Source organism: Octopus sinensis, linkage group LG11 (genome assembly GCF_006345805.1).
Source record: "Octopus sinensis linkage group LG11, ASM634580v1, whole genome shotgun sequence".
NCBI lineage: Eukaryota > Metazoa > Mollusca > Cephalopoda > Octopoda > Octopodidae > Octopus > Octopus sinensis.
This window is the reverse complement of record NC_043007.1, coordinates 42,429,321-42,455,579: the sequence shown is the minus strand read 5'-3', so window position 1 is coordinate 42,455,579 and position 26,259 is coordinate 42,429,321. Positions and strand designations below refer to the sequence as shown.

The 26,259-nt window shown below is 35.5% G+C and overlaps 1 protein-coding gene across 1 annotated transcript; it reads left to right on the top strand.

Moving 5' to 3' along the window:
- The first annotated feature begins 2,605 nt into the window (after window positions 1-2,605).
- On the top strand, window positions 2,606-16,839 carry LOC115217592. The gene is made up of 4 exons (XM_029787343.2): window positions 2,606-2,809; window positions 7,343-7,752; window positions 11,041-11,150; window positions 16,661-16,839. The coding sequence occupies exons 1-4, from the start codon at window positions 2,748-2,750 to the stop codon at window positions 16,784-16,786; spliced, it is 708 nt and encodes a 235-aa protein (XP_029643203.1). The 5' UTR covers window positions 2,606-2,747; the 3' UTR covers window positions 16,787-16,839.
- Window positions 16,840-26,259: the final 9,420 nt, after the last annotated feature.

Here is a 26,259-nt window from a genome sequence, read left to right as displayed (position 1 = left end):
AATACACTGCGTAAGGCCCTAAATCGGATTTCATGAATTTTCCGAAAGTCTTCTCCCCTCTCCTTTTCATTTGCGCAAATTTGTTTTTCATATTCATCTTCTATACGTTTTTTTTATACGTAATAGGTTATTTTTTTCTTTGTTGACGGCTCTCGAACTTGATATTCTGTTAGTGAGTGTTTTTCTCGCAACAATTTAAAAGGTATTCTTTTATTTGTTTGTCATTTGACTGCAGCCATGCTGGAGCACTGCCTTTAGTCGAGCAAATCGACCTCAGGACTTATTCTTTGTAAGCCTAGTACTTATTCTATCGGTCTTCTTTTGCCGAACCGCTACGTTACGGGGACGTGAACACACCAACATCGGTTGTCAAGCGATGTTGGGTAGGGGGTCAAACACACACACATACATATACGTATGTAAAATTCTAGCTTTTGGTGGCTTAGAAGAGGTTAGAAGGCTCAAGTAGCAAAGACATTATTCTGCAAATGTAACTGCTGTTACTCAGAAAAACTATTGTTTTATCGTAAGAAAAGTGCTGTTGAACTGTTAAATGAAATTTGGCAAACGAGGATCGAATCCACGCTCTGCCTGCATGAAGCCACTACATTGTATACACACACACACACACACACACATATATATATATATATATATATACGACGGGCTTCTTTCAGTTTCCGACTACCAAATCCACTCACAAGGCTTTGGTCGGTCCGAGGCTATCGTAGATGACACTTACTCAAGGTGCCACGCAGTGGGACTGAAAGTGGTAGAAAGTTACAATAAAGTGTTAATTTATTATTTTTTTTTGGGGGGGGGTCAATTGATTTCCCTTTCAGGTATTGTGCATGCGCACTCATATTATTTCATTTTCTGTCATCGCGCGAAATTTCGAAATGGAATTGAAGACATAATTCCGAAGTTTATTCCCCGTAAATTCCAACTGTATGTAACATGAAATTTCTTTGATATTTTCAATGAATTCGTGTTGTATGTGCATCACATACAGATGTGTGTGGGTGTGTGTCAAGAGAATTTGTTGGAGATTTGGATGTTATTTCGGTACTCATATCTTTTGTAAATACCCTTTCAAGTTTCATTTGGTTGGAAAAGGAGTGGGATTGTGTCGAAAAAAAAATTGTTTTTTAAAAGGGTGGTTTGGAGGGGGACGGGCGGAAGTCTTGCCCAGATCCGTAATCTCCGTACCCGTAAATGGGGCTTTCTGTAAAAAAAAAAAAAAAATAATAAATAATAATAATAATAATAATAATAATAATAATAATAATAATAATAAAAATTAAAGGTGGGGGGTTGATGGGGGTAGAAAGGGAATCTATGCCGTTTGAAAAGTATTTCTATAAAAGGGAAATATCGGATCGTGTGAATTTTCCGAAAGTCCTCTCTGCACCATCCCCGTTCATCAGTGCGCATTTCTTTTGTATTCGTTTACTGCACATTGTTTTACACCTATTGCACCGCATTATTATTATTTTTTTTTTGTGACCGGGTGTTAAACTAGAAATTAACCCAAATTTTTGTTTTCATATCCGTTTTCTATACATTTTTACACCTATTACACTTGATTTTCTTTTTGTTTGGGTGACCGGGAGTTAAAGTAAACATTAACCTAAATTTTAATGTGAGTTTTGTATTAGATATGTATCATGTACATACGTGTTATATATGCAATCATTAAATAAATAAAATATAACTAGGCAAGGTGAACCAATAACATGCGGGTAAAATTTGGTGAACGGTAACTATATTGAGGCCCGTTGCAGCTAATAACATTCACCTTCATGCTTCGATACTAAAAGAACAATATCCTCACCTATGGTCATGAGGGTTGGGTGATAACCAAAAGAGAACAATTGCGAATACACGCGGCCGAAATGGGGTTCATCCGAAGGGATTCCGGAGTAACGTCATTCGATGGGGTGCGGAGTTCGGAGAATAGGGAGTCTCTTCAGAGCGAGTCACTACTTTTCTGCATTGAGAAATTACAGCTCCTGTACTACGGATGTTATTAGAATGTCACAGGAAAGAATCGCAATACGGATCCTTTAAGCCGAGCCAACAGACAGGCGATCTAGGTACTACTAGCGAACAGTGGTCCTACAACGACTTTTTAACCCTAACCCTTATTTACTTAGTTTAAAAAATTATTTACTTGGCGTTTTATTTACTTTGTTCGAAAAATATTATTTAATTTTCTTTGATATATATTCAGCCTTGAAATACAAACATACGAGCAAGTCGTTGTAGGATCGACTACTTACGACTAGCTAGCACGGATGCGCGAGTGCGCGCACCGGGACCACTGTTCGCTAGTAGTACCGGCGACCTAGGGGTAGATCAGGAACGAGATGGATAATATCCATAATCTCAGTTGGGAAACCATCCGGAATATCTAATGACTGTTTCTTCTTATAGGACCCTATTGAGGTGGTGTCTGGGGACTATACCCAAACGACCCTCTCGGGAATAGTGGGCAGAGAAGATGAATGGAATGGCTGGATCGAGATGTACAGCAGTAATATCTATTTATGCTAATTTTCCGCTCATTTTTTTAAAAACCGGAAATTGATAGGCTGAGACAGTATGTTGTCATGGAGATGACTGTAATTACAGTGTATATCCGTTATGAGGTTCTTCAACTGAGAGAAGAATATCGTGTTGTCGCTTTGTTCGCATGTGCATACTAATCCAAGTTCCTTGGGAGTCAAGATTTAACCAGCAACAGGATGGCCGTACGCGTGTCTGTGCCAGTTATTACTCGCAAGAAGACAGTTCCATCAAAACACAAGTAGGTGGTGGCTGTTGTTGGTGTGACAGTTACAGCTTTGATACCTCTTCCCCAACCTGATAACGTTTCCTCAGAAATTTCTGAAAAGAAAAATAAAATGCATATATTTTCAATGGAATTTTGTGGTGATACGTTTTCGTGGATGTGGTTGCGATTTTGTTGATAAAAAGATAATTTTTTTTCAGCATAGTTTCGAGTCACCCCACCCGAATTTTATTTCCTCATAACTTTCTTTAAAATACATAATTTTAAAGAAAATCGACATAGTTTCTGATGTGAACTGGACTACATAAAAAAAAGTTGTTTTTCAAATTTTATCAACATAATTGGGACCGTATCTCTGCAAAATTTCGTTTAAAAAAAATGCATTTTAAATGTTTGTTTGAAAACAAAATCGGCGGTGGGGGACTGTAACACAAAACTTCGCCACAAAAGTTTTGTTTTTATTTTGTTCAAGATTTCATCAACCTAATCGTCAGCTACACCCTAGAAAATGAATATCTGCAAAATTTCGTTAAAAAATATGCGTAGGAAATAGAATTCATGGGTGAAGAGGGGCAATTTGTTGTATGGGCCTTCTTATGCTGGTCTTCCATAAAAGTAAATAATAAAAAAGAAAAGGCGTGGCTGTGTAGTAAGAAGCTCGCTTCCCAACTTCATGGTTCCGGGTTCAGTGCCAATGCACGGCACCTTGGCCAAGTGTCTTCTACTATAGCTTCAAATTGACCAAAGCCTTGTGAGTTGGATTTCATAGATGGAAATTGAAAGAAACCCGTTGTATGTATGTATGTGTGTGTGTGTGTTCACCCCCTCACCGCTCGACAACCGGTGTTGGTGTGTGTATATATATCCTCCTTAACCTAGCGGTTCGGTAAAAGAAACTGACAGAATGAGTACCAGGCTTAAAATTTTTTTTTTAAGTACTGGAGTGCATTCAATCAACTAAAATTCTTCGAGGCGGTACCCCAGCATTGCCGCAGTCTGAAATGACTGGAACAAGAAAAAGTATGAAAGAAAAAAATAACTTAACTACTGACTGATTGCGGACTTAAACAGTGGAGAGGTGTAGTACTAAGAGTTTAGTGGAGCCGATTTTTTCGGCGAAATGTTTAGCGGTATTTCGTCTGCCGCTATGTTCTGAGTTCAAATTCCGCCGAGGTCGACTTTGCCTTTCATCCTTTCGGGGTCGATAAATTAAGTACCAGTTATGCACTGGTACTTAATCGACTTAATCCGTTTGTCTGTCCTTGTTTGTCCCCTCTGTGTTTGACCCCTTGTGGGTAATAAAGAAACAGGCTATTAATTTGCTTTACGGTCACAGTTTGTCAGCATTTCTATTAAAATGTTAGATTTGTTTCTTTCTTAAGAGTTTACATCCTCTCCCTCTCTCTCTTTCTCTCTCAATGTAAAATAAGGAGTATTAATTGATTCTTTCACCCTCACGATTTTCACTAAGAAAACAAAAACAAAACAAAACAAAAACTCGGATTATTTGCATGGAATCAAGTACCCTGACCTCCTAATATGCTGGAAACTCCTTACTTTTTGCTCGGAAAGTGGGGAAGGAAACACCCCCCCCCATCCCAGAATCATTGGAATTTTTTTTTTCGTTGAATGAATTCCGGTGACCTGCTAATATGCTACAAAACACTTTTTTGGTTCCGGAAAACAGGATGGGGCAAGGTGGAAGCCTCGGAAATTTCACCCCCTACCCCCATTGATCTTTTCACCCGCACAATTTTCACCAAGAAAAAAGAAAAAAAACACGGAATCAAGTACCCTGACCTCCTAATATGCTGCAAACCCCTTATTTTTGTTCGGAATCATTGGAAATTTGTTTTTTTCTTTGACTGAATTCCGGTGACTTCCTTAATATGCTACAAAACCCTTTTTTAGGTCCAGAAAACAGGGTGGGTTGGGGTGGAATCCTCGGAAATTTCACCCCACCCCCATTTTCAAATATTTTTTGCTATTTCTTTCTTTACCCATAATTTTAGATAACGTTTTTGAGAGAGTATAGATTACAATAGATTGAAAATTCAAAGAAGTTTGAAATGAATAAGTGAAAATGCAGAGGTTATAGAAGTTAGGTGATAACGAAGTGTGCATAGAGATAACAAACGATAAATTCATCTAAAAAAAACGTTCGAGTTTTTGCATGTATGTGTGAAATGAAGTAAAAGTATAATATTAACAAAATATCTTCTTCCTACCTCTTAAAATCATTGGATATAATATATATAATAATCCTGAATAGATTTTCCCTTTGCAATTTTTGGCGCCGAAATGTGTTTCATTTTTGTGTGGAGAGAAAGAGAGTGAGTGTGTGATGAAGTTTATCTAAACATTGAGTGGGTAACAGTCTATCATAATTATATATATCATACATCATCATCATCGTTTAACGTCTGGTTTCCATGCTGGCACGGGTTGGACGGTTTGGCTGAGTACTGACAAGCCAGGAGGCTGCAATCAGACTCCAGTCTGTTCTGGCAAAGTTTCTACAGCTGGATGCCCATCATAATGCCAACCACTCCGAGAGTGTAGTGGGTGCTTTTCAAGTGTGACTAGCATGGGGTCCAGTCAGATGGCACTGGCATCAATCACACTTGAATTGTACTTTTGACATGCCGCCAGCACTGACATTGGCTACACCTTTTTTCTGAACAAAAATAAGGAGTTGCAGCATATTAGAAGGTCAGGATACTTGATTCCACACAAAAATCCAAGTTTTTATTTTTGAATTGAGTATTTAAAGCATCTTATATATAAAAAAATATATATGTATATAATCACTCGTATTAAATATATAAATACTTTAATAGTATTGATACTTTGATACAACAGAGCACTCAATATAAGTTCAGTATATAATATTCTTATTGAATATATTTAACTAAAGATTTATATATATACTAGCAGTATCGCCCGGCGTTGCTCAGGTTTGTAAGGGAAATAACTATAAAGCATTTTTAGAGAGTTATAGCCAAAAAATAGCAAAAAAATGGAAAAAAAATGATGGTAAATTTTTTTTGAGAGTTAAAAAGGTCGAGTTGCGTCCCCATGACAGTCTGTGGTTTGTGTTTCTGATTCTCGACCCCATGTCGAATTTATCGATTTTTTTCAGAACTGGGGGAACTTTTCAAAATTTTTGCTGCGTTAGTTTTGAATTATGACATTGGGCTATGTGTGTGTCAAGTTTCATCAGAATCGGTTGAAAGCAGTGGTCAGGGTGAGGGTACAACCAAACAGACACACAGAAACACACAGAGACAAACTGCCGTTTATATAGAGAGAGATCACTGAAGTTAACCATACTATCAGATATTTTTATATTTTGCTTGTTACAATGTGCTTCTTTGCATTATTGTAACTTTCAAATAATGCCACCCCATTGGCTTGGTGGACTCCTAATGCTAGTCAATTGCATGGTTACCCTTTTTGCAGTTGAGTACATATAAGCTTTGGAATTCTCCAATTTGTGATATTTCTCAATTCGTTCAAATTTTGCATTGACAAAATTAAATTGTTTTTATCATTAGAAATTTTTTTCATTTATTCAAATTTTTATTTTTTTCTAAAAAGAAAATTGAATTCAAATCAATTTTCAATTTCCAATGAGTTTTAAATAGCAAAAAAAACCCCAACAAAAACAAAACAAAAAAAAAGACAAAAAAAAAACAGACATTGCTATCTTTGAAACAAATGTTATAATTGTTGACATCATATAAACTTTCAAGAGAAGGTGAAATAATTAGTTTTGGAACAATGGATCTCAATGCTCACATACGCATAGAGCTATAAATAAGCTTGTAAATATTGAATTGAAAATCCACTTTTGGATATAAAAATTCAAAAGCTACCTTTATGACAAGAACCCACATCCCCTGTAGACATGACAGGCTTTCTACCATTGAACCAAATCAGTCCTTTGAATTTCTCTATTCATTTTAGTAAATTTATTCTTACCAGTGAAAATTGTATGCTGTTGACAGCCACCTTTGAATTTTTCTATCTAACCCATTATCTATATGCTCTTGTATATGTAGCTTAGTGGTTAGGGGTATTCAGCTCATGACCATAAGGTCATGAGTTCAATTCCTGGCAGTGGCGTTGTGTCCTTGAGCAAAGCACTTTATTTCACATCGCTCCAGTTCACTCAGCTGGCAGAACTGGATAGTACCTGTATTTCAAAGGGCCAGTCTTGTTACATTTTGTGTCATGCCGAATCTCTCTGAGAACTACATTAAGGGTACATGCATCTATGGAGTGCTCAACCACTTGCACGTTAATTTCATGAGCAGGCTGTTCTGTTGGTTGGATCAACTGGAACACTCATCGTCATGACCAACAGAGTGCTAGTTATTATTTATAGCTTTATGTGCTTCAATATCCACTGTTCCAAAACAGAAATGTTTTTTTTTTGTTCTGTTGTTTGCAGCTGTTTTGTACATAGTTCCAGGGTGGCCAGTTGTGAACAAACTATCTTATGTAGTCTCTGTCTGTCCGTCTCTCTCTCTCTCTCTCATTTAGCCCAAATACCTTTCGTGTTGTTTGCTATAATGAAGACAGTAATGTAAGAAAATACCCAGATACATCTCCTGCTATTCGGGCCCAGGATCCACTTGGAATCTATGGAAACAAGCGTCCAAATATTTTGTCTTATGATACTAAGGTCCTGTCTTCATCACTGTATGATTACCGTGCCAATAATCCTTACCACAAGACTTGTGGCTTTCTGAGACAAAACTACCACATGCTCAACAGACCAGTATGTTATATGCAGACAGAGGGTCAGCCTGAAGGACACTGGATAGCACCAACCCTTCATCAAGAGAAATTTCCACAACCACCATATGGACATGGTACAATTTCTCGAAGAGATTACTCTACCTTTGCCGTGTCAGCAAGTAGAAAAGTAGAGAAGGACAAGATGAAACCATGTAAGTTTTGTTGTTTTTATTTAGCCCCGGGTCTTCCTTGCTTAAGTAGACTTATGATCAAAGACATTCCAGCAGTGACCATCATACCTTTTTTTTTTCATTTATTCAAATTTTTATTTTGTCTAAAAAGAAAATTAAATTCAAATCAATTTTCAATTTCCAATGAGTTTTTTTTTTCATACATGGTTATCCAACGTATCATCCATTCTCATTTGATATAGTAGAATGGGTATTTGACTGCTATTTCTGCATAGAAGCTTCTTCATTTTGCTGTTCATATGTAATGTGTCTTTGTTTTGATACTTTTTCCATTGATCTTCAAACATGGGCCCCATCACAGAGCTGTATCCTCCTTTTCTACAGCTTCCTACAACAATCCATGCTTCTCTAAAAACTGCTGACTATATTATCACTAACCCCATCTTAACCCATTCTTTTCGTTTGGTTCCTTTTCTGCCTTCAAAAGTTTGCAATAACGTATTCTGCATATAAAGATCAGGTGGCAGTATTACACTGGTGATAAAGTCTACCACCCTATTACAAGGATGATAGTGATGATGGTGTAGTGTAAACTACTGGTAATTTCTAAATGTATTCTACTGTTATTTACATGAAATACATTTCAGTTGATAGAAATGTGTAAATATGTTAACAATATTTAGTTTTGTTATTTTATGTAAGCTGTGTGGTAAGAAGTTTGCTTCCCAACCACATTGTTTTTGTTCAGTCCCAACGTGGGTCACATTTGACAAACGTCTTTTACTATAGCTCTGAGCCAATCAAAACCTTATCAGTGGATTTGACAGATGCCTGTTGTGTGTGTGTGTGTGGGTGTTAGCTACTACACACATTTTTTTTCTCTCCTTGTTTTTTTCTGTGTATCTTTCTGTAGAAGAGCGTAGGCTCGAAACGTAAAAGACTTTTTCTATTCCTGAGCGTTATACTAATACATCTGTTTGTTTTGTACACCACCTGCCTTTGTCTTTTGTTTATTTTCGTAAACTTTCCCTTTATATATATATATATATATATATATATATATACACAGGGGTTGGACAAAATAATGGAATAACCTAGCATCATAGCATTATAATTTTGAAATATCTATAAAACCATCAAAAGCTTGTTTATTTTTGTTTTTTGATTTATTGTTAGTGTTGCTTAATATGTTTTGCTAAAGTTGCTGTTTCTTTTCAGATATCATCAGAAAAAGGTAATTAAAATTCATTAAAAAAAACAGATCTATCGGACTTTCAAAGAGGTCAAATTGTTGGTGCTCATATGGCAGGTGCTAGTGTAACAAAAACAGCTGAAATGTTTGGTGTATCAAAAAGTACTGTATTGAAAGTAATGACAGTCTTTGAGAAGGAGGGAAAAACCTCCTTTTTGAAACAAAACTTTTGGAAGAAAACCAAAACTTTCAGATCAGGACTATCAGACTCTTATGCGAATTGTTAGAAAGGACCACAAAATTACAGCTCCCAAAATTACTGCAGAGCTTAATGACCACCTCAGGAACCCAGTTTCCTCTAAAACTGTTTGCTGGGAGCTGCACAAAGCTGGATTTCATGTGGGAGGGTTGCAATCAGAAAACCACTACTTTAGAGCAGTGGAAGAATGTTATTTTCTTGGACGAGTCACCCTTTACTTTATTTCTGACCACTGGTGAGTATATGTGTGGAGATGGCCAAAAGAAGCATTTTACCCAGACTGCCTTCTCCCACCTGTTAAACATGGAGGAGGATCTGTGATGATTTGGTGGGGCTATATCTTGGAAATTCGCTGGCCCAATGGTTTCCCTTCATGGTAAAATTAATAGTCAAGACTATTTAAGCATTTTATCTGATCAAATTCATTCTATGGTTGTGGAACAGTTTCTGGAGGGAAACACAATCTTTCAGGATGATAATGCAGGGATTGATACAGATACCGTTGTTACTGAATGGCACGAAGAACATTCAAGTGAAGCTGAACATCTTACCTGACCACCACAGTCCTCAGATCTCAATATTATTGAACATTTATGGTGCATTTTAGAAAAACAAGTAAGAAGTCGATATCCTCCACCATCATCACTACAAGAACTGGAGACTGTTTTAGCTGAAGAATGGACAAAAATTCCTTTGGAAACAATTCAAACTTTGTATGAGTCCATACCTCATAGAATTGAATCTGTAATTATTGCAAAAGGCAGTCCTACCCCATATTAAAATAAATCTGTTTGAAATTTGAAGGTGTTTCCATTATTTTGTCCATCTCCTGTGTGTGTGTGTGTATACATATACATATATATATATATGTATGTATGTATGACACCTTGTCTGTTAATATCTTACTGAAAGAAGTAATATAGGCGCAGGAGTGGCTGTGTGGTAAGTAGCTTGCTTACCAAGCACATGGTTCCGGGTTCAGTCCCACTGTATGGCACCTTGGGCAAGTGTCTTCTATAACCTCAGGTCGACCAAAACCTTACAAGTGGATTTGGTTGACGGAAACTGAAAGAAGCCCATCATATATATATATATATTTATGTGTTTGTGTGTCAGTGTTTGTTCCCCCACCATCGCTTGACAACTGATGCTGGGGTGTTTATGTTCCTGTAGCTTAGTGGTTCAGCAAAAGAGCCAATAGAATAAGTGCTAGGCTTACAAAGAATAAGTCTTGGGGGCAATTTCTTCACCTTTAAGGTGGTGTTTCAGCATGGCTGCAGTCAAATGACTGAAACAAGTAAAAGAATAAAAGAATATATATATGTGTGTGTTGGGGGGGGGGGGTCTGTGTGTCACTATCCCATACCACTTGACAATTGATGTTGGTTTGTTTATGTCCACAGAACCTAGTGGTTTGACAAAAGCGACTGATAAAATAAGCATCAAGCTTAAAGAAAAAGTGCTGGTGTAGATTTTTTGACTAAAAACCTTTCAAGATGGTACCCAAACATAGCCACAGTCCAATGACTGAACCAGGTATAAGATAGCAGATATGTTATCTGGGTTTAAAATCTAATCAATGTAAAATTCAAGACATCATCTATCACTTACAACTTGTAATTTCACTAGGCACAGTTACAGACGTCACATATCTCATTTGCTCATTGTATCCTTTGCTAATTAGAAGTTGTAGCACTATTGTCTTCCATTGGTCTTGACTGTGGTTTTTGAATTTATAAAGTGAACACCAGTAATATATTTAGGTTATTCAGTTGGTAAAATGTTTCCCTTATAAGCAAGGAAATTATAACTCTTTGTCTCATTAAAATAATTAATAGTTTATTACCTGCTATTACAGACAAACTGAAAGCCCCATGGGACAAGACAGATGATAGTTTGATTGAAAAGATTTCCTATGAACATTGCTATGATTGTCGGAAAAAGATAAACTACCCCATCCGTGGAAAGGTGAGTTACCATTGCTATGGATTGTTTCGCTATGCCATCTGATAGTATATTTTCTATATGAATGTTCCTTTAGAGTCTGATCCTTTTGATACCAATCTGCCCCTGGCTCTATGAAGCAAACTTGATAGAACATTTTAAAGCAGTCTAAGTTAAAACCATCCATCAAAATTTCATGTTAATTTATGTTTCAAGCACCAGTTTAATAATGACAAAGTTATTTTACTAAATTTACTCATTTTCAAAAGTAATTGAAACAAAGGCGGTGAGCTGGCAGAAACGTTAGCACGTCAGGCGAAATGCGTAGGCGTATATCGTCTGCTGTTACGTTCTGAGTTCAAATTCCGCCTAGGTTGACTTTGCCTTTCATCCTTTCGGGGTCGATTAAATAAGTACCAGTTACGCACTGGGGTCGATGTAATCGACTTAATCAATGTGTCTGTCCTTGTTTGTCCCCTCTGTGTTTAGCCCCTTGTGGGTAGTAAAGAAATAGGCAGCAGCAAAATCTCTTTAAGGTCACATCATCATCATCTTCTTCATCATTTAATGTCCACTTTTGTATGCTTGCATGGGTTAGACAATTCATTGAGACAGATTATCTTTGGGCCAGATGCCTTTACTGTCACCAACCCTCACTTGCTTCCAAGCAAGGTAATGTTTCCTCATGGCCAGACATGTTTTTCATGGAAGACTGGAAACAAACAAAATTGCTTGAATGATGATACTTATTTACAACCAACACATGATGTAAAGACAAGGGTACATATACACACAGGGTTGGTGCTAGGAAGTATGTGGCCCAATTAAAGAAATGACAGCAAGGCCCTCTAATATACAAAAGCTGAAGATTGATGTTTTATGTAGTATGCCAGTCCTAGCAAAAAAGCATTGAGGGTTTGAAACTTCACCATTAGCCCTAATGATATACTAAAAACTTTTAATAGCATCCTCCACTCAAGCATGTGCATGAGGCCTTCTCTTGGTGAGGGTCCCGATTTGAACAAATCTGTCTAATTGACTTAAAACTGGCTCTGCACACACGCATGCATGCACAAGGCTTCTTTCAGTTTCTGCCTACCAAATCCATTCACAAGTTTTGGTCAACCCTATATTTTAACTAACACAGAAAACATTACATGATGCCACTCTAGAAACTTAGAAGGAAACCATTAAAAACAACTGAATAGTCATGGATTAAATGCTTTTGATAAATCAAGATTGACCGGGGATAAAACAATGTCTATCAAACTAATACACTGATTGTCTCATAAGCCCAAGAGGAATCCACTACAATAAAGCAATATGGCCACTAGAATAAAGCAACCAAATTTTCTCATGTCACACCCTACTGTCTTCATGCAGAGAGGACACATTAGACAATGTAGTTCTAAATATACAAAAAAAGACAGAATATTCAAGGCTGAATTGCCTTTCATTGTAGATCTTTTTGAACAGGGGTTAAACAAAATCAAGAAAACATTAATAAGTACAGCACACAACAACAACTTTTGTGATGGTGGTGGATGAAGATGAGTTTCATAACCTATTGGAATTTTGAGTAACCATCATGACTTCTTGGGTTAAGCTGTGTGGCAGAGGTCAGCTACCTCTTATGGTGAGCTGGCAGAAATGTTAGTGTGCCAGGTGAAATGCTTAGTGGTATTTCATCTGCCGCTATGTTCTGAGTTCAAATTCCGCCAACGTCGACTTTGCCTTTCATCCTTTCGGGGTTGATTAAATAAGTACCAGTTATGCACTGGAGTCGATATAATCGACTTAATCTGTTTGTCTCCTCTGTGTGTAGCCCCTTGTGGGCAGTAAAGAAATAAGAGGTCAGCTACCTCTCCAAGCTATACTCACAGGAACATGCTAACAAGGGTGGCTATTATGTGGTTGTTTGACAGCCTAAAAATTGCTGCCAAATCTCCCACAAATCATACCCTACTGTTTTATATAAAGAAGGATAAATTGGGCAATGCAATTCCTGATATACAGAATTACATATGGTTACATATGAATTGCTTTGATCACGGTTAACCTAGGATCAAGCATTATTAACAATACTTATGGGAAAATATTGAGCTGAGCTAACAAAATACAGTAATGAGCTTTATCAACCTATGGTATTGACTCAGGAACTGATGGGCTGACCGTTCAACAATATAACTCAATGTTAGTGATAGAGAAGCAAAACATTAAACCCTTCACTGGTGGTTCAATACCCAATTAGCTCTGCTAGTTAGTTGATGATTGATTAAAATGGAAGACAGAAAAGAAAAGCAAATTTTCAGGATGACTGAGGCCATGCTGGAGTCCCACATTCAAAAGAATAGTTAATTATATTGTGTGTGTGTGTGTGTGTATTTGACTTGCACTTGGTTTATTGACCTCAGAAAAATGTGGACTACTTAGGCCATAGTGCAGACATCTTAGCTTGTTTGGATTCCTGGCAGAACACAGGCTCTTCACATTGGTCTTTTAATGCATCTTGTCTTGTACTTTTCATTTTAATTGATTCCAGTATTATCCCTGTTGTTTTCAATACCTTTTCTACTAATGTCTATAAGGTGATAGCCAATAGGTCTTTGTTATTCATAATTTCTGGAAATCTAACATTTAGGATATTTCAGAGACGCCTCTTAATGAATACCTGCAGCTTTCTGAGAATACATGCAAACTTGGCACCCTACAGCAGGACAGATTTGATATTGCTATTGAAAATTCTTGGTTTAATATGTCTAGATAGAGATTTCGCCTTCATGACAGACTTTGAAACATTGAAGGCTTAATTTAGTCTTCCATGTCTTAGTTTGGAGCCCTTCAGCTGTGAACACACTTCATAGATATTTGATTTTCAACCATGGCAGCACCAGAGGCATCACTTTGAATTTTTATGATCTGTTTTTCCAATGATAACCTTCTGTCCAAGTTTCACTGCTATTTCTGTTAGCCTGTCTGTCTTTTTCTGCATATCTCAAACATAGTGGTACACCAGAAAAATGTCTTCTCTATAGTCTAGATCTGTAGACTTGCACTTTCAGCCTGCATAGTTTGACATATCACCCAGTAAATTGGTGTCATGAAGATCATTGGTGATGACAAGCACTTGTGTATCACTTTACAATGAATGATATTAGTGAGTGCGATGAAAATTCTGTAATGGTGGATTAGACCCTTAAATCACTTTCCTGTTAATACTATCAAAATCTTTTCCAAAGCTGAAGCTGAGAAAGAGAGGAGCCTGCTATTTTTGCAACTGTTCAGTGATAATCAAAAGTGTAAGACTCTGGTTATAAAACTATCCCTCCATAAATCATGCTTACTCTGCTCTTAATATGGCTTGTATGGAATTTTTCAGTCTTTCAAAAGTGATTTTTACAAGTACCTTGATACTGACTGAAGCATAATACCTCACCAGTTCTTATTCTCACTTTTATTGGTACTTTCATCAGATAGCCTTCCTTCCTTTCCTTGAACACTCTGCCTTCCATCCATATCTGCTTTAGTAGGGGGTGGGGAGTAGCCTAAAAAATTCATGTGGAACTCTGGTCCTGCAGCTTTTCTGATTTTCAACATCTCTGGAGGATTTTATGATTTTATAGTTTATGTTTTTTTTTTGGAGGCAAGAGTAGACAATGTGGATCTGCATGTGGGTAGGGGCCCATTGAACAGTTTAAGGAAGCGTTCAGTCCATCTTACCTTCTCTGATGCCTTTGTTATTTACTGTCCTAATGTGCTTTTAACTGGTTTGGATCTACTTGAACATATTTCAATCAACATTCTTGAGATATTGTACAAGATTCTGCAATTTCCTTTTTGTGAAGCTTTCTCTACTACTACTACATCATCATCATCATTATTTAATGTCATTTTCCATGCTGGCATCATTGATGACAATTCTCATGGCAGGCTCTTTTGTCTTTCTTTGCACTTCTTTTTACCGTCTTGTTAGCAGTAGTTTATTTCCAATCCATAAAGTGACACAAATGCCACCAGATTGGTAAATTAGAAAACTAAATAGACCACATCACTATTCCCATAAAATGGAGGTCTAGCTTGATTGCTACTTGATTGATGAAAGGAGTGGATATAACATTGGACTACCATTTGGTGTTAAGAAAAACCAAAATAAGGCCTTCAAAGATGTCAGTGATAAGCCATGCTACAAATGCAACATCCAGAATCAGAGGATGAAACAAAAGAAGCTTTTCTTTTACACTAAGAAAATAGGTTCAAAGTACTACAGTGTATCACAGACAACACATCAATAGATGAATATTGGTTTCAAATTATGGCACAAGGCCAGCAATTACGGGTGAGGGAGAAAATCGACCTCAGTGCTCAGTTGATACTTATTTTATGGATCCTGAAAGGGTGAAAGACAAAGTCAGCATGACAGAATTTGTCCTCAGAACATAAAAGCAGATGAGATACTGCTAAGCTTTTTGCCCAGCTTACTGCCTTCAACGGATGAATATTGGTAGTCTACAAAGAAACATGCACAGGAGTCCTTAGAAATAGGAAAAATGAGCAAAAAGAATGGCTCTCTGGTGGCACTTGGGAGCTAATAATAAGAAAAAATAATTAAAACTCTTCATGAATGAACTGAATACAATACACGAAATGTATCTAGGATAGCAGTAACTCCAAATAAAAACTGATGCTGAGTAGAAAGGATTGAATCTTGCTGCAGACACTCTTTCTAGTGCTGGTGGCATGTTAAAATGCATCTAGTTTGTGTTGCAATGTGGTTGGTGACAGCAATGACATCCAGGGATAAAAAGCTATGTTCTGCTTCTCTCAGAAAAATATATTGACATAAACCAGAACAAAACTGGTGTTTTCTGTGTTGCTGTGTGTTCTAGAAAATGAAGAACTGTGGGTGAGTGGTAAAACTCTTCCTATCAATGCCAACGACTTGGGAAAAAAAAAACAATGTAAAATGAAGAGTATATTAGTTGGTAGATGCCATAATGCAATGCAGAACAAACCTCTGTATTTCAGTCAACTCCGTGCGTAAAATAATTAAACTTTTAATTAGCATGGTTATTAGAGCAAGTGTAGGATAAATTGTCTTATGATATTTGTCCTAGCTCTCTATACTGAGTTTAAATCTTGCTAAGGTCAGCTTTGGTTTTGGCAAATAAATATTCAAGTCTTGAGGATAGTTTGTCTCCTTTCTTTCCGAACTACAAAACAGCATCTTGTTAAAAGCATCCAAAGGAAAGCAGGGGAAAACCACCTTTGTATCTCACACAAAATTTCCATGACAAGCATTGTGTGTGTATGTCAAGAAAGTTACCAGTAGCCATTCATTGGCCTGATGCTAGAAAGAAGGAAGTCTTTTTGGCAGTAAAGATTCAGATTTACTCTTATATAAACTAATAATTTACTGAAGAAGTCTGTAGATACCTTTAATGAAGTCTTGAATTAGATAAGAGATAGTATTAGGAACTAACGCAATATAATAGACAATTTCTTTAATTTTAACAATTTCTTTATCCCACATTTAGCGCCATGGTGCTTTTACTTGGAAAATGCTACCAAAGGAAATTAGTGAAAAACAAGAGCAGAAGAAAGAACCAATCTTTTTAACTGATGAAAATTGTAAAATCACTGTTAAGGAAGATACTATATAAAAAAACAAACCAATATATTTTCATTAAAAATATTCTTAAAAAAAAACATCACATTCCTATTTTGTTCTATGAATTTTCTTTGTTACCAAGAGTTAGTTTTGTTTATTTTATTTCAAATTGAAACAATTTCATACTCTTGAAGTAATAGAAGTTTTACTGCTAGACATCTTTTCTGTTTCTAAACATTCAGCTCTGAGGTGGAATTCCTTTCCTGCAGCTGTTGACTTGTAATTGTTCAAGAGGAACATTAATCATATGACTTTTGTTGGCCTGTAAATGCCATGGTCACAGACCCTTTCTTCAGGTAGTAATAATAATAATTCTTTGTAGTATAGGCACAAGGCCTAAAATTTAGGGAGAGGGGACCAGTTGACTACATCAACCCCAAAAGAAAAAAAAAAAAGAAAATTGATCTTGATGCTCAACTGACACTTATTGACTCCAAAAGGATGAAAGGCAAAGTCAATCTCAGCAGAATTTGAACTCAGAACATACAGGTGGGTGAAGTGCCATTAAGTATTTTGCCTGGTGTGCTAACGATTCTGCCAGCTCCAATGCCTTAGTAAGAATAATACCAAGTAGAAAGCAAGGCAAGAATTAAATACCTTGTCCAAAGGCACAGTACAATGTCTTTAGTGTCATTTATCTTCTTGTGGCCTATGAAACTGTTTGTAGGAGTAATTACACTCTCCTCATAATTATTTTGTCTACTTTTCCATGTTCACATGGATCAGATAGAATTTGCAGATTTTCTTCAGGCTGATGGCCTTTCTATCACCAACCCATCACTGCTTCCCAGTAAGGTAATAGATATTTTCTCATGGCTGCACATATTTACATGAGAAATTAGATACAAAAGACACTGCTTGTATGATGCTGGCACTCTTTTACTATGTGAAGACAAGGGAACACCCACTCTCACACATATATTTATACACACACATGATGAGCTTCTGTCAGTTTCTGTTTACCCAATCCACTCACAAGGCTTTGGTTGGCCCAAAGCTACAGTAGTAGACACTTACTCAAAGTGCCAGGCAGTGGCATTCAACTTGGAACCAAGTGGTTGTGAAGTAAGCTTTTTAACCATACAGCCATGCTTGCTCACACAGACTATATATATATATATATATATATTGGGATTAATTCAGCTGGAAATCCCCCTTTTCTTTTGAACGTCATGTTAAAAAGATATCAATATTTTACCTGTCTCTTGCATAAAACTTCACAACAACAATAAAAATTACAGTTCAATAACTTGAACTTGCTGCTGTCTGGTTGAACTGGTTATTAAAAGGAAATGGTAATACAAAAAAAAAATCCCAAAAAGTAGCTATATCCACTTGTATAAACTATGGAGAGAGATACATTTTAATGTTGTAGCTGACCAATGTTTTGAAGATCTGCAGTGGATACTTTGCAGGAAAAAAAAAAGAATTGTTGTATCAAGAAACAGTATAAACACACTTATAGCTAATATAGTTTAGCAGTTCATTTGGTAATCACATGGTTCCAGGTTTGATTCTATTGTGCAACACCTTGAGAAATATATTTTTCCTCAACCCAGGAATCCATGCAGGAAAAAAAAATCAAAAACAAAATTGTAAAATTAAAGGATGTAGACACACATATAGCTGTGTAGTTTAGTAGTTCTCTTTGTAATCATGGTTCCAGTTTTGATCCTATTGTGCAGCACCTTGGGAAATATTTTTTCCCCATATCCCTGGGCTGACTCTAACCTCAAACCTTATGAATGAAATCAGGATGATGAAAGTTGTGTAGAAGCCTGTTGGACCAATTCTACTCGCTTTTAGGTAGTAGAGTTAATCTGTTGCTTAGACTTATCATCAACTGCCCTTTCAGTGTCTTTAGTAAAGCACACTACATTGCAAGTATTCCAATTTAGTCTCTTAGTTTCTCCTTCACTCCGGTATATTTGAAGGCCCAGCAGAAAGTTATGGGTAAAGCCTTTCCTTCTTTGATTTTGCCATGAATAAAATAAAATAGGCACAAGAAATAAAAAGTTAGGTAGTTGAATCAGACAAGAAAACAGTTCCGTGTGATAAGTAGGAAAGTCAAAAAACAAAAAAAAAGCTATTTTATATATTTTTTATTGAAATCACATTGAAGCGACAAGAATGTTTATGATGGCAGACAGTTGCAATAGAGTATCTGCTCTAACACTATCGCTACTACCATGGCCAGTTTCAAAACACGTTGCAAACACTTGCTATGCTGTTAAAGGAAGCTGCAATGTGCAGATGGCAGAACAAAAGACTGCAGCCAAATGCTGCAATACAGTACATTAAGCCAAACATTCAACGACAAAATTTTCAGAAGAGCATCTCTGTAGTTAAATGGTCTTAACCAAGAACTGCACTTGTGCAGCATTATTGCTACCATTTTCAATTCAAGTTGCAGCAAAGTGTTGCTTTTTACTTCTCCTCAAGAATGCTTATCTTAGGGTAGAATTGTGGGAATAATATAACAGGAAGATTCGGTAGTTCTTTTATGGTAAATATGAACTATTTTTGAGATCAAGCTTAGTTTGAATACAAAGTGGTCAGTTATGAGAGATGAGTCAGGTTGCTAGGGTATTTGAAGATGAATGATTATAAAAGAAAAATACAATGTAAATAATAATAAAAATGAATTAAACACAAAGTTAAAAATATTTTCTTTGGCAGGAAAGTATGTTGGTAATGTTTAAGGCTTTGGAAAAGCTTGCTGTCTTACCTTGTAGGAACTGGAGCAGTAATTAAGATATTTTGAGCTAGCTATTAAGATTAGTCAAAACCAATTTTCATTTGAATTTTTAGTGAAGAATTATAGTTTTTCAGAACATTGGTTCTTGAAGTAGATAAGCTATAAATAATGGTGTATGAATATTGGGTTAAAAAACCCTTTAACCAAATATTTACATACTTTTATTTATAGTTTATCTGCTTCAAGATCCAATGTTCCAAAAAAGAATTATTTCATGTTCTCCTGAAGCTTATAAATTCATATGAATTATACAGTATTTAATCCTACTTGTTTCAGTTTATCTAATTACAAACTACACATGAAGCTTTTTCCAAGAAAGTTACCCTTGATAAACTCTTAACTAACAGGAAATTCCTCTCATATTTAACAAGAGTTATATAGCAGTTCTTTGGATGATTATATGGTCAGTATTTAATATAGTGGCAAAAACATTGAGTGGTTAGAATATTGGGCTACCAATGCATTGTTTCTATGTTTATATCTACAGCAGATGTTTTATATCTCTATCTCTTTCTGTTCAAGATATTTCTTTCTTCAAGACAAACTTTATGTAAATTGTCAGACACAGATACAAGATCTTTTGGCAGCAATAACTTCTGTACTGGACTGTCAAATTTCACCTGCTTAATGCTATGAAATGTGAACTAAGTAACAGTCTGCCTTATGAGGAAATCATTGAAGTTTATAATAGCTTTTATTGTAATTGTCATAAATTAAGAAATTTTTTTGCAACCATGTTTCCAAGTTTGATCTTATGGCAGGACATCTTGGTAAAGTGACTTTTATAGCTCCAGGTTGACCAATGCCTTGTCAGTAAAATTAGTTAGCTGGAAACTTAAAGTCTGTCTTCTATATGTGTATGTGTGTGATGCTTATGTATACTGTCATGTTTAAAAGATGACTGAATCATTTGACAAATAGCAATCAATAAAATTACTGAAGTTGATATGATAGATGGAACACAACCTTAAAGTTGGTGCCATATCCAGAGTCTAAGAATGGTAAAAGCATAAGTAAATTTATTAGAAATGAAAACCATTTAAAAAAAATCCTGTCTAAAATGTTTCTAATTTTCAGAGTAAGTAAATTCCTATTTCCATCTGAACGTCTATTATTTCAGGAATTAGAGATAAAACTCCCACAAAAAAAAAACAACTTATTTTTGAGAATCTGATTAAAATGTGTAATTTTTATAGTCAGAGTTAAACATTTTGTTGTAAATTTTTTATAGCAGTTGTAAGGATCTTAACAATAAGATGAAAGTGAATAGATGAAACAATAGATGAAAGTGAAACAAGAAAATCTGAAGAGATTGTGTTGCCAAATAGTCAGAACAAAAAAAATTTGTAATGTGCAGTAAGGAAGAGAAGTCTAATATCAGGAAAACTGTCTCATATTTTTTATGAAAAATCCAGGCAGGATTTTTCATCCAAGACAAATGAGACTGTTTCCTGACATTGCTGAATAATAGTGAACATTTAATCTTTCTCTAAAGAGTTAAACATCTCTTCCTAATGGCAAAATGTCGTAGTTTCCATCACAAACTTATTGTAAGATTATAGTTAGTCTGGGAGGTAGAAGGGATAGAACTAGTAACTAATTTTTGGTTGTTGAGACTAAACAATCTGACTTCCATATAGTTTATTATTATTCTTTCACCTTTCAGGATCATTAAGATAAATACCAGTCATGTGCTGGGTCTGAGGTAATAATTGACTTTCCTCTCTCCTCAAAAATTGCTTGCCCTGTACTGAAATTTGAAACCATTATAATTTTTATTCTGAGTTCAAATTCTGCTGTGGTTGAATTTGCCTTTCATCCTTTTGGGGCTGATAAATGAAGTGTCAGTCAAGCAGTGGGGTTGATGTGATTGACTCGACTCCTCCCGTAAAATCTCAGGCCTGGTACCTATTGCATTATTTATTAAAATCAGTAAGGATTATTATTTATTAAAATCAGTAAGGAGTAAGAATTCAGCTAACTAGGTCTGAAAACTTGTTTTGTAAAAGAGAGAGAGAGAGAGAGAGAGAGGAAAAAAAAGGCAATGAAGGTGCTTACACACAGCTGATCAACCTACTAGAATTGGCAGCCAAATCCACCTCAAATACTACTGTCTTAGAAAAAGAGCATACTGGATAATGTAATAGATAAAATAAAATATGACTGAATACAGGCTGGTGTGGTCATGACTGGAACATCTTTCACTGAGTAACAAGTAGTTTTGTGAAAACAATTTGTTTCTTTTATTTTTGAATTCTTTAACATATCTTGTAGTTTTCTTTTGCTCCTCTCTAAATTTGTGGTTTAGAATATAAGTAAGAAGCAATATTTGAAGACATAAAAAGGGCTATAGAAGAAAAGCAAGTCAAGTTCATAACTAAATTACTACTATTCTCATTTGCAGCCATTTCAGTTTCACCATTAAATATACCTGAGAAAAGTGTGAATATCCAGCGGACCCAATATGATAAAAATTTCAACTTTTGTATAAATGTATCGTTCTTCATTGAAATTCTTAGAGGAATGAACTGAAAATCCCAAAACTTTCAGCAGAAACTGTAAATATTCCTTCTGGAAACTACAATCATTATTGCTCACCTCTGGGGAGAGTTGAAATATTTATGTTCTCATCATGGGAATTTCTAAAGATAATGGTATTTCAAAAGAGAATATACTTTCTGTGTCTAGATAAGTTTATATTTGGAAGTAGTCATTTCAAAGGCATATTGAACTAAGATGAAGAAATCTTATTTTTGGCCAAGATTTTTCATTAGATTTGCATCTGACAACAAAATAACAATAAAGAAGCTCTAATTTTATAGGCTGTGTGGTAAAGAAATTTGCTTCCCAACCACATGTTTTTGGGTTCAGACCTACTGTTTGGCACCTTGACAAGTGTTTTCTAATACAGCATCAAGGTCAACCAAAGCCTTCTAAGTGGTTTTGGGGGATGAAAACTGAAAGAAGCCCATTATATATATATATATATATATACAAGTATGCATATGGTTGTGTATGCATTTTTGAATCTCCTTGTCTAGACAGAGTCTGGCAGTTGTAAATGAGTATCACCATCATACACACCATCATACAATTAGTATCATTTATTTCCAGTCTTGTGAAAACATGTTTGACCATGGGGAAATATTACCTTGCTTGTTAACAGGAAGGGCATCTGCTCATAATAAATCTGCCTCAATGAATTCTGTTTCATTCATACTATTCAAGCATGGAAAAGTTAAATAATGATGATGATAGATATTAGTTGAATTAATCACAATGTTTTACTGGATTTGGAACTAAACCCCTAGGACAAAAGGCAAAGTTGAATTTGACAGGATCTGAAGTGATGCAACTAGGTTCTACACTTTGTCAGGAGCTCTACCAATTTGGACAATCTACTGTCATCTAACATTTAGTAATAAATAGCTATTTCTTTATAATAGAACAAAGCCACACACTGTTTCAAAATTGTATGATTATAAATATTCTTCTAAAAAAAATATAATGTAAAAACAAAGCATTAGCAGTATTTAATGAAATAATTTCAAATGTGGACTGAATCTGGATCACAAACTAAGTTTCTCTGGAAACTTAATTCTTGGCTTATGGTGCTTACCAAGACAATAATAGATCTATTATAGGAACGCAGCCTGAAATTTTGGGGGAGAGGGCTAGTTGATTTCATCAACTGATACTTATTTTAGTGACTCAAAAAGGATGACAGGCAAAACTGATTTTGGTAGAACTTGAACTCAGAACATAAAGCTGGAAAAATGTTGCCAAGCATTTTGTCTGGCATGCTAATGATTCTGTCAGCTGACCAATAATAATAATTGTTTGTTTTAGGGACAAGGCTCGTGATTTTGAGAGGTGGGGAGATGTAAGTTGGTTATACTGACCAAAGTATTTGGCTGGTGGTACTTTATTTTACTGACTCTGAAAGGATGAAAGCAAAGTTGACCTCAGCAGTATTTGAATTCAGAACAAAGAGACAAGAAACATTGCAAGGCATTTTGTCTGATGCTCTAATGGTTCTGCCAGTTCACTGCTTGTAGCAGTAGTAATAATGATAATCCTTTCTACTAAAGGCACAAGGCCTGAAATTGTTGGGGAGGAGGGTAGTCAATTACATCATGCCAACTGTTCCAATGACACTTGTTTTATTGACCCTGAAAGGATGAAAGGTAAAGTCGACCTCAGCAGAGTTGGAACTCAGAACATGAAGATGGACAAAATTCCACTATGCATTATATCTGGTGTGCTAACGATTCTACTGGCTTGTTTGTCTTGAATAATAATAATAATCTTTTTGTTATACGCACAGAGCCAACAATTTTGAAATGAGTAAATCAATTACATTGATCCCAGTATTTGGCAGATAATTATTTTATCAACCCTGGTGGTATTTGAACTCAGAACATAAACTTGGAAGAAAGACTGCTAAGCATTTTGTCCAACATACTAATAATTCTACCAGCTCACTGCCTTTGATAACAATAAAAGTGATGATATATAACAAAGGTATAACACTACCAATCTGAAGGTAGGGTTACATTTACAGTTGATTCATGAAAGATGAAACTGACCCTTATGGAACTTATAGTAGAAATATTTTCATTTCTAAAAGTAACAGTGGTTAACAGTTTAAGAAACAAGCACAGGTTGCTCTCCAACCCAAATTCAATATGCAAACATTTTTTTTAAAGGACAAAACTGTATTTATTCTTTTGTGACCATATTCCTAATGAATAGACTTCCAATGTGTTTCAATGAATTTTTAATAGAAATGAGATTTTGGAGGGATTTAGTAAAATATATGTGAATATTATATATTGAAATACAACAGTGCTGAAACATTTTAAACCTGAAGGATTTAATTCAAGCAGTCTTGAGTGGGTTGGTATGAAGAGAAATAAATTTAAAGTTCAAGCCCAATGGACTGTTCTGGTTAAATACAGGGATCCTTTAGGAGAAAATTATTGATTGTTTTTACTTTTTGCAGAAATGAAAAGAAAATTATATCAAGGTGAACTTTGCCTTTCATCTCTCTGAACTGAAAGGCAATATTGATCTTTGCAGGATTTGAACTCAGAATATAGAGAGCTGTAACAAATGTTGCAAGGCCTTTTGTTCTGTTTCTTCTAATCCATGGCCCAGGCACCAGGTCACACATTTTGGGATGGAAGGATCAGTTGATTATATCAAATCCAGTATTTAACTGGCATTTATTTTATCAACTGTGAAAAGATGAAAGATAAAGTTGGCTTCAACGAGGTTTGGACTGAAAAAGTAAAGGGATGCAACTAAATACCACAACTATTCTATCCACTGCTCTAGCATTTCAGTCATCAATAATTATAATAAAAGTAATGTTTTCTCTCATAGTCAGAAGGCCATCAATTGTGTAGGAGGGATTTAGCTGGTGTTTAAGACAAAATTAACATGAAAATTTGATGGAAGGTTTTAATTTAGATCATTTTAAAAATTGGAAGCTTGTATCATAATTTAGTAACAAAAGAGTTAAACCCATTAATTCATATTTTCATTCAACATCATCATCATTTTTTAATGTTCATTTTCAATGCATGGGTTGGATAGTGTTACAGGAACTGGCAAGCCAGAAAACTGCACCAAGCTCTGTCTGTTTTGGCATGGTTTCTCTAGCTGGATGCCCTTTCTAATGCCAACCATTTTACAGAAGATATTGGGAGCTTTGTTCTGGGTACTGGAACTAGCAAGGTCATCAAGTAACTTGCAAGACCTGATCTCACAACTGGGCATGGAGTAGTATTGAGGGACAACAGAAACAGGTGTCTTGCTACAGAGAAGATACATGGCTACCCTACAGTTTACTAGAATTACAAATAGTCCTTTCTATTATAGGCCACAAGGCCTGAAATTTGGTGGGAGCGGGGATAGTCAATCACATTGACCTTGGCAGAATTTGAACTCAGAATGTAAAGACAGACGAAATACCACTAAGCATTTTGACCATCATGCAGAATTATAAGTAATATGTTTCATCATTAACAATCTCAACAATTTCTGATTAAGTCTCATTGATGCTGAAACATCTATCTATATATATATATATATATATATATATATATATATATATATACAATATTTCAAGTTATTCTGTGTTATTAAATGTCTATCATCACTTTACAATATTTTATAACTAGTAGGTGGTGGATAAATAGTTATATACAACTTAGAAGCAAGGCTACAATATTCAAAGTGGTGACAGCTGATGTTTGGCTCCAGATCATTTCCAATTAATCTGACCATCTCATCTTATATTAAAACAGTATAACTGGGACTGCACTACATAATCCTTAAAATGGTAAGATGCAATTTAAGGAAAATTAAGCTGCTATTTCTAGCAGGGTGAGCAACTAACATAGAGGCTCTCTCGCTAGTTTGTTTCTGATGGTGGAACACAGGGCATACTTATTCTTCTGTTATAATTAATCCTTTCATATCTAGAATGAATTGAGTTCAGTATATCACTGATACATTATTTTATCAATTCTTCAAGAATGATGAAAGGCAAAGTTACCCATGGTAGTATTTGAAATTAGAATATACGGATCTATCATTACATACATTACTACAAAATAAGATCTAATCATTCTGCTAATCTACTACTGTTGATTAATTAACCTGTTTAATTAACTGATCACAATAAATAAATACAGTAC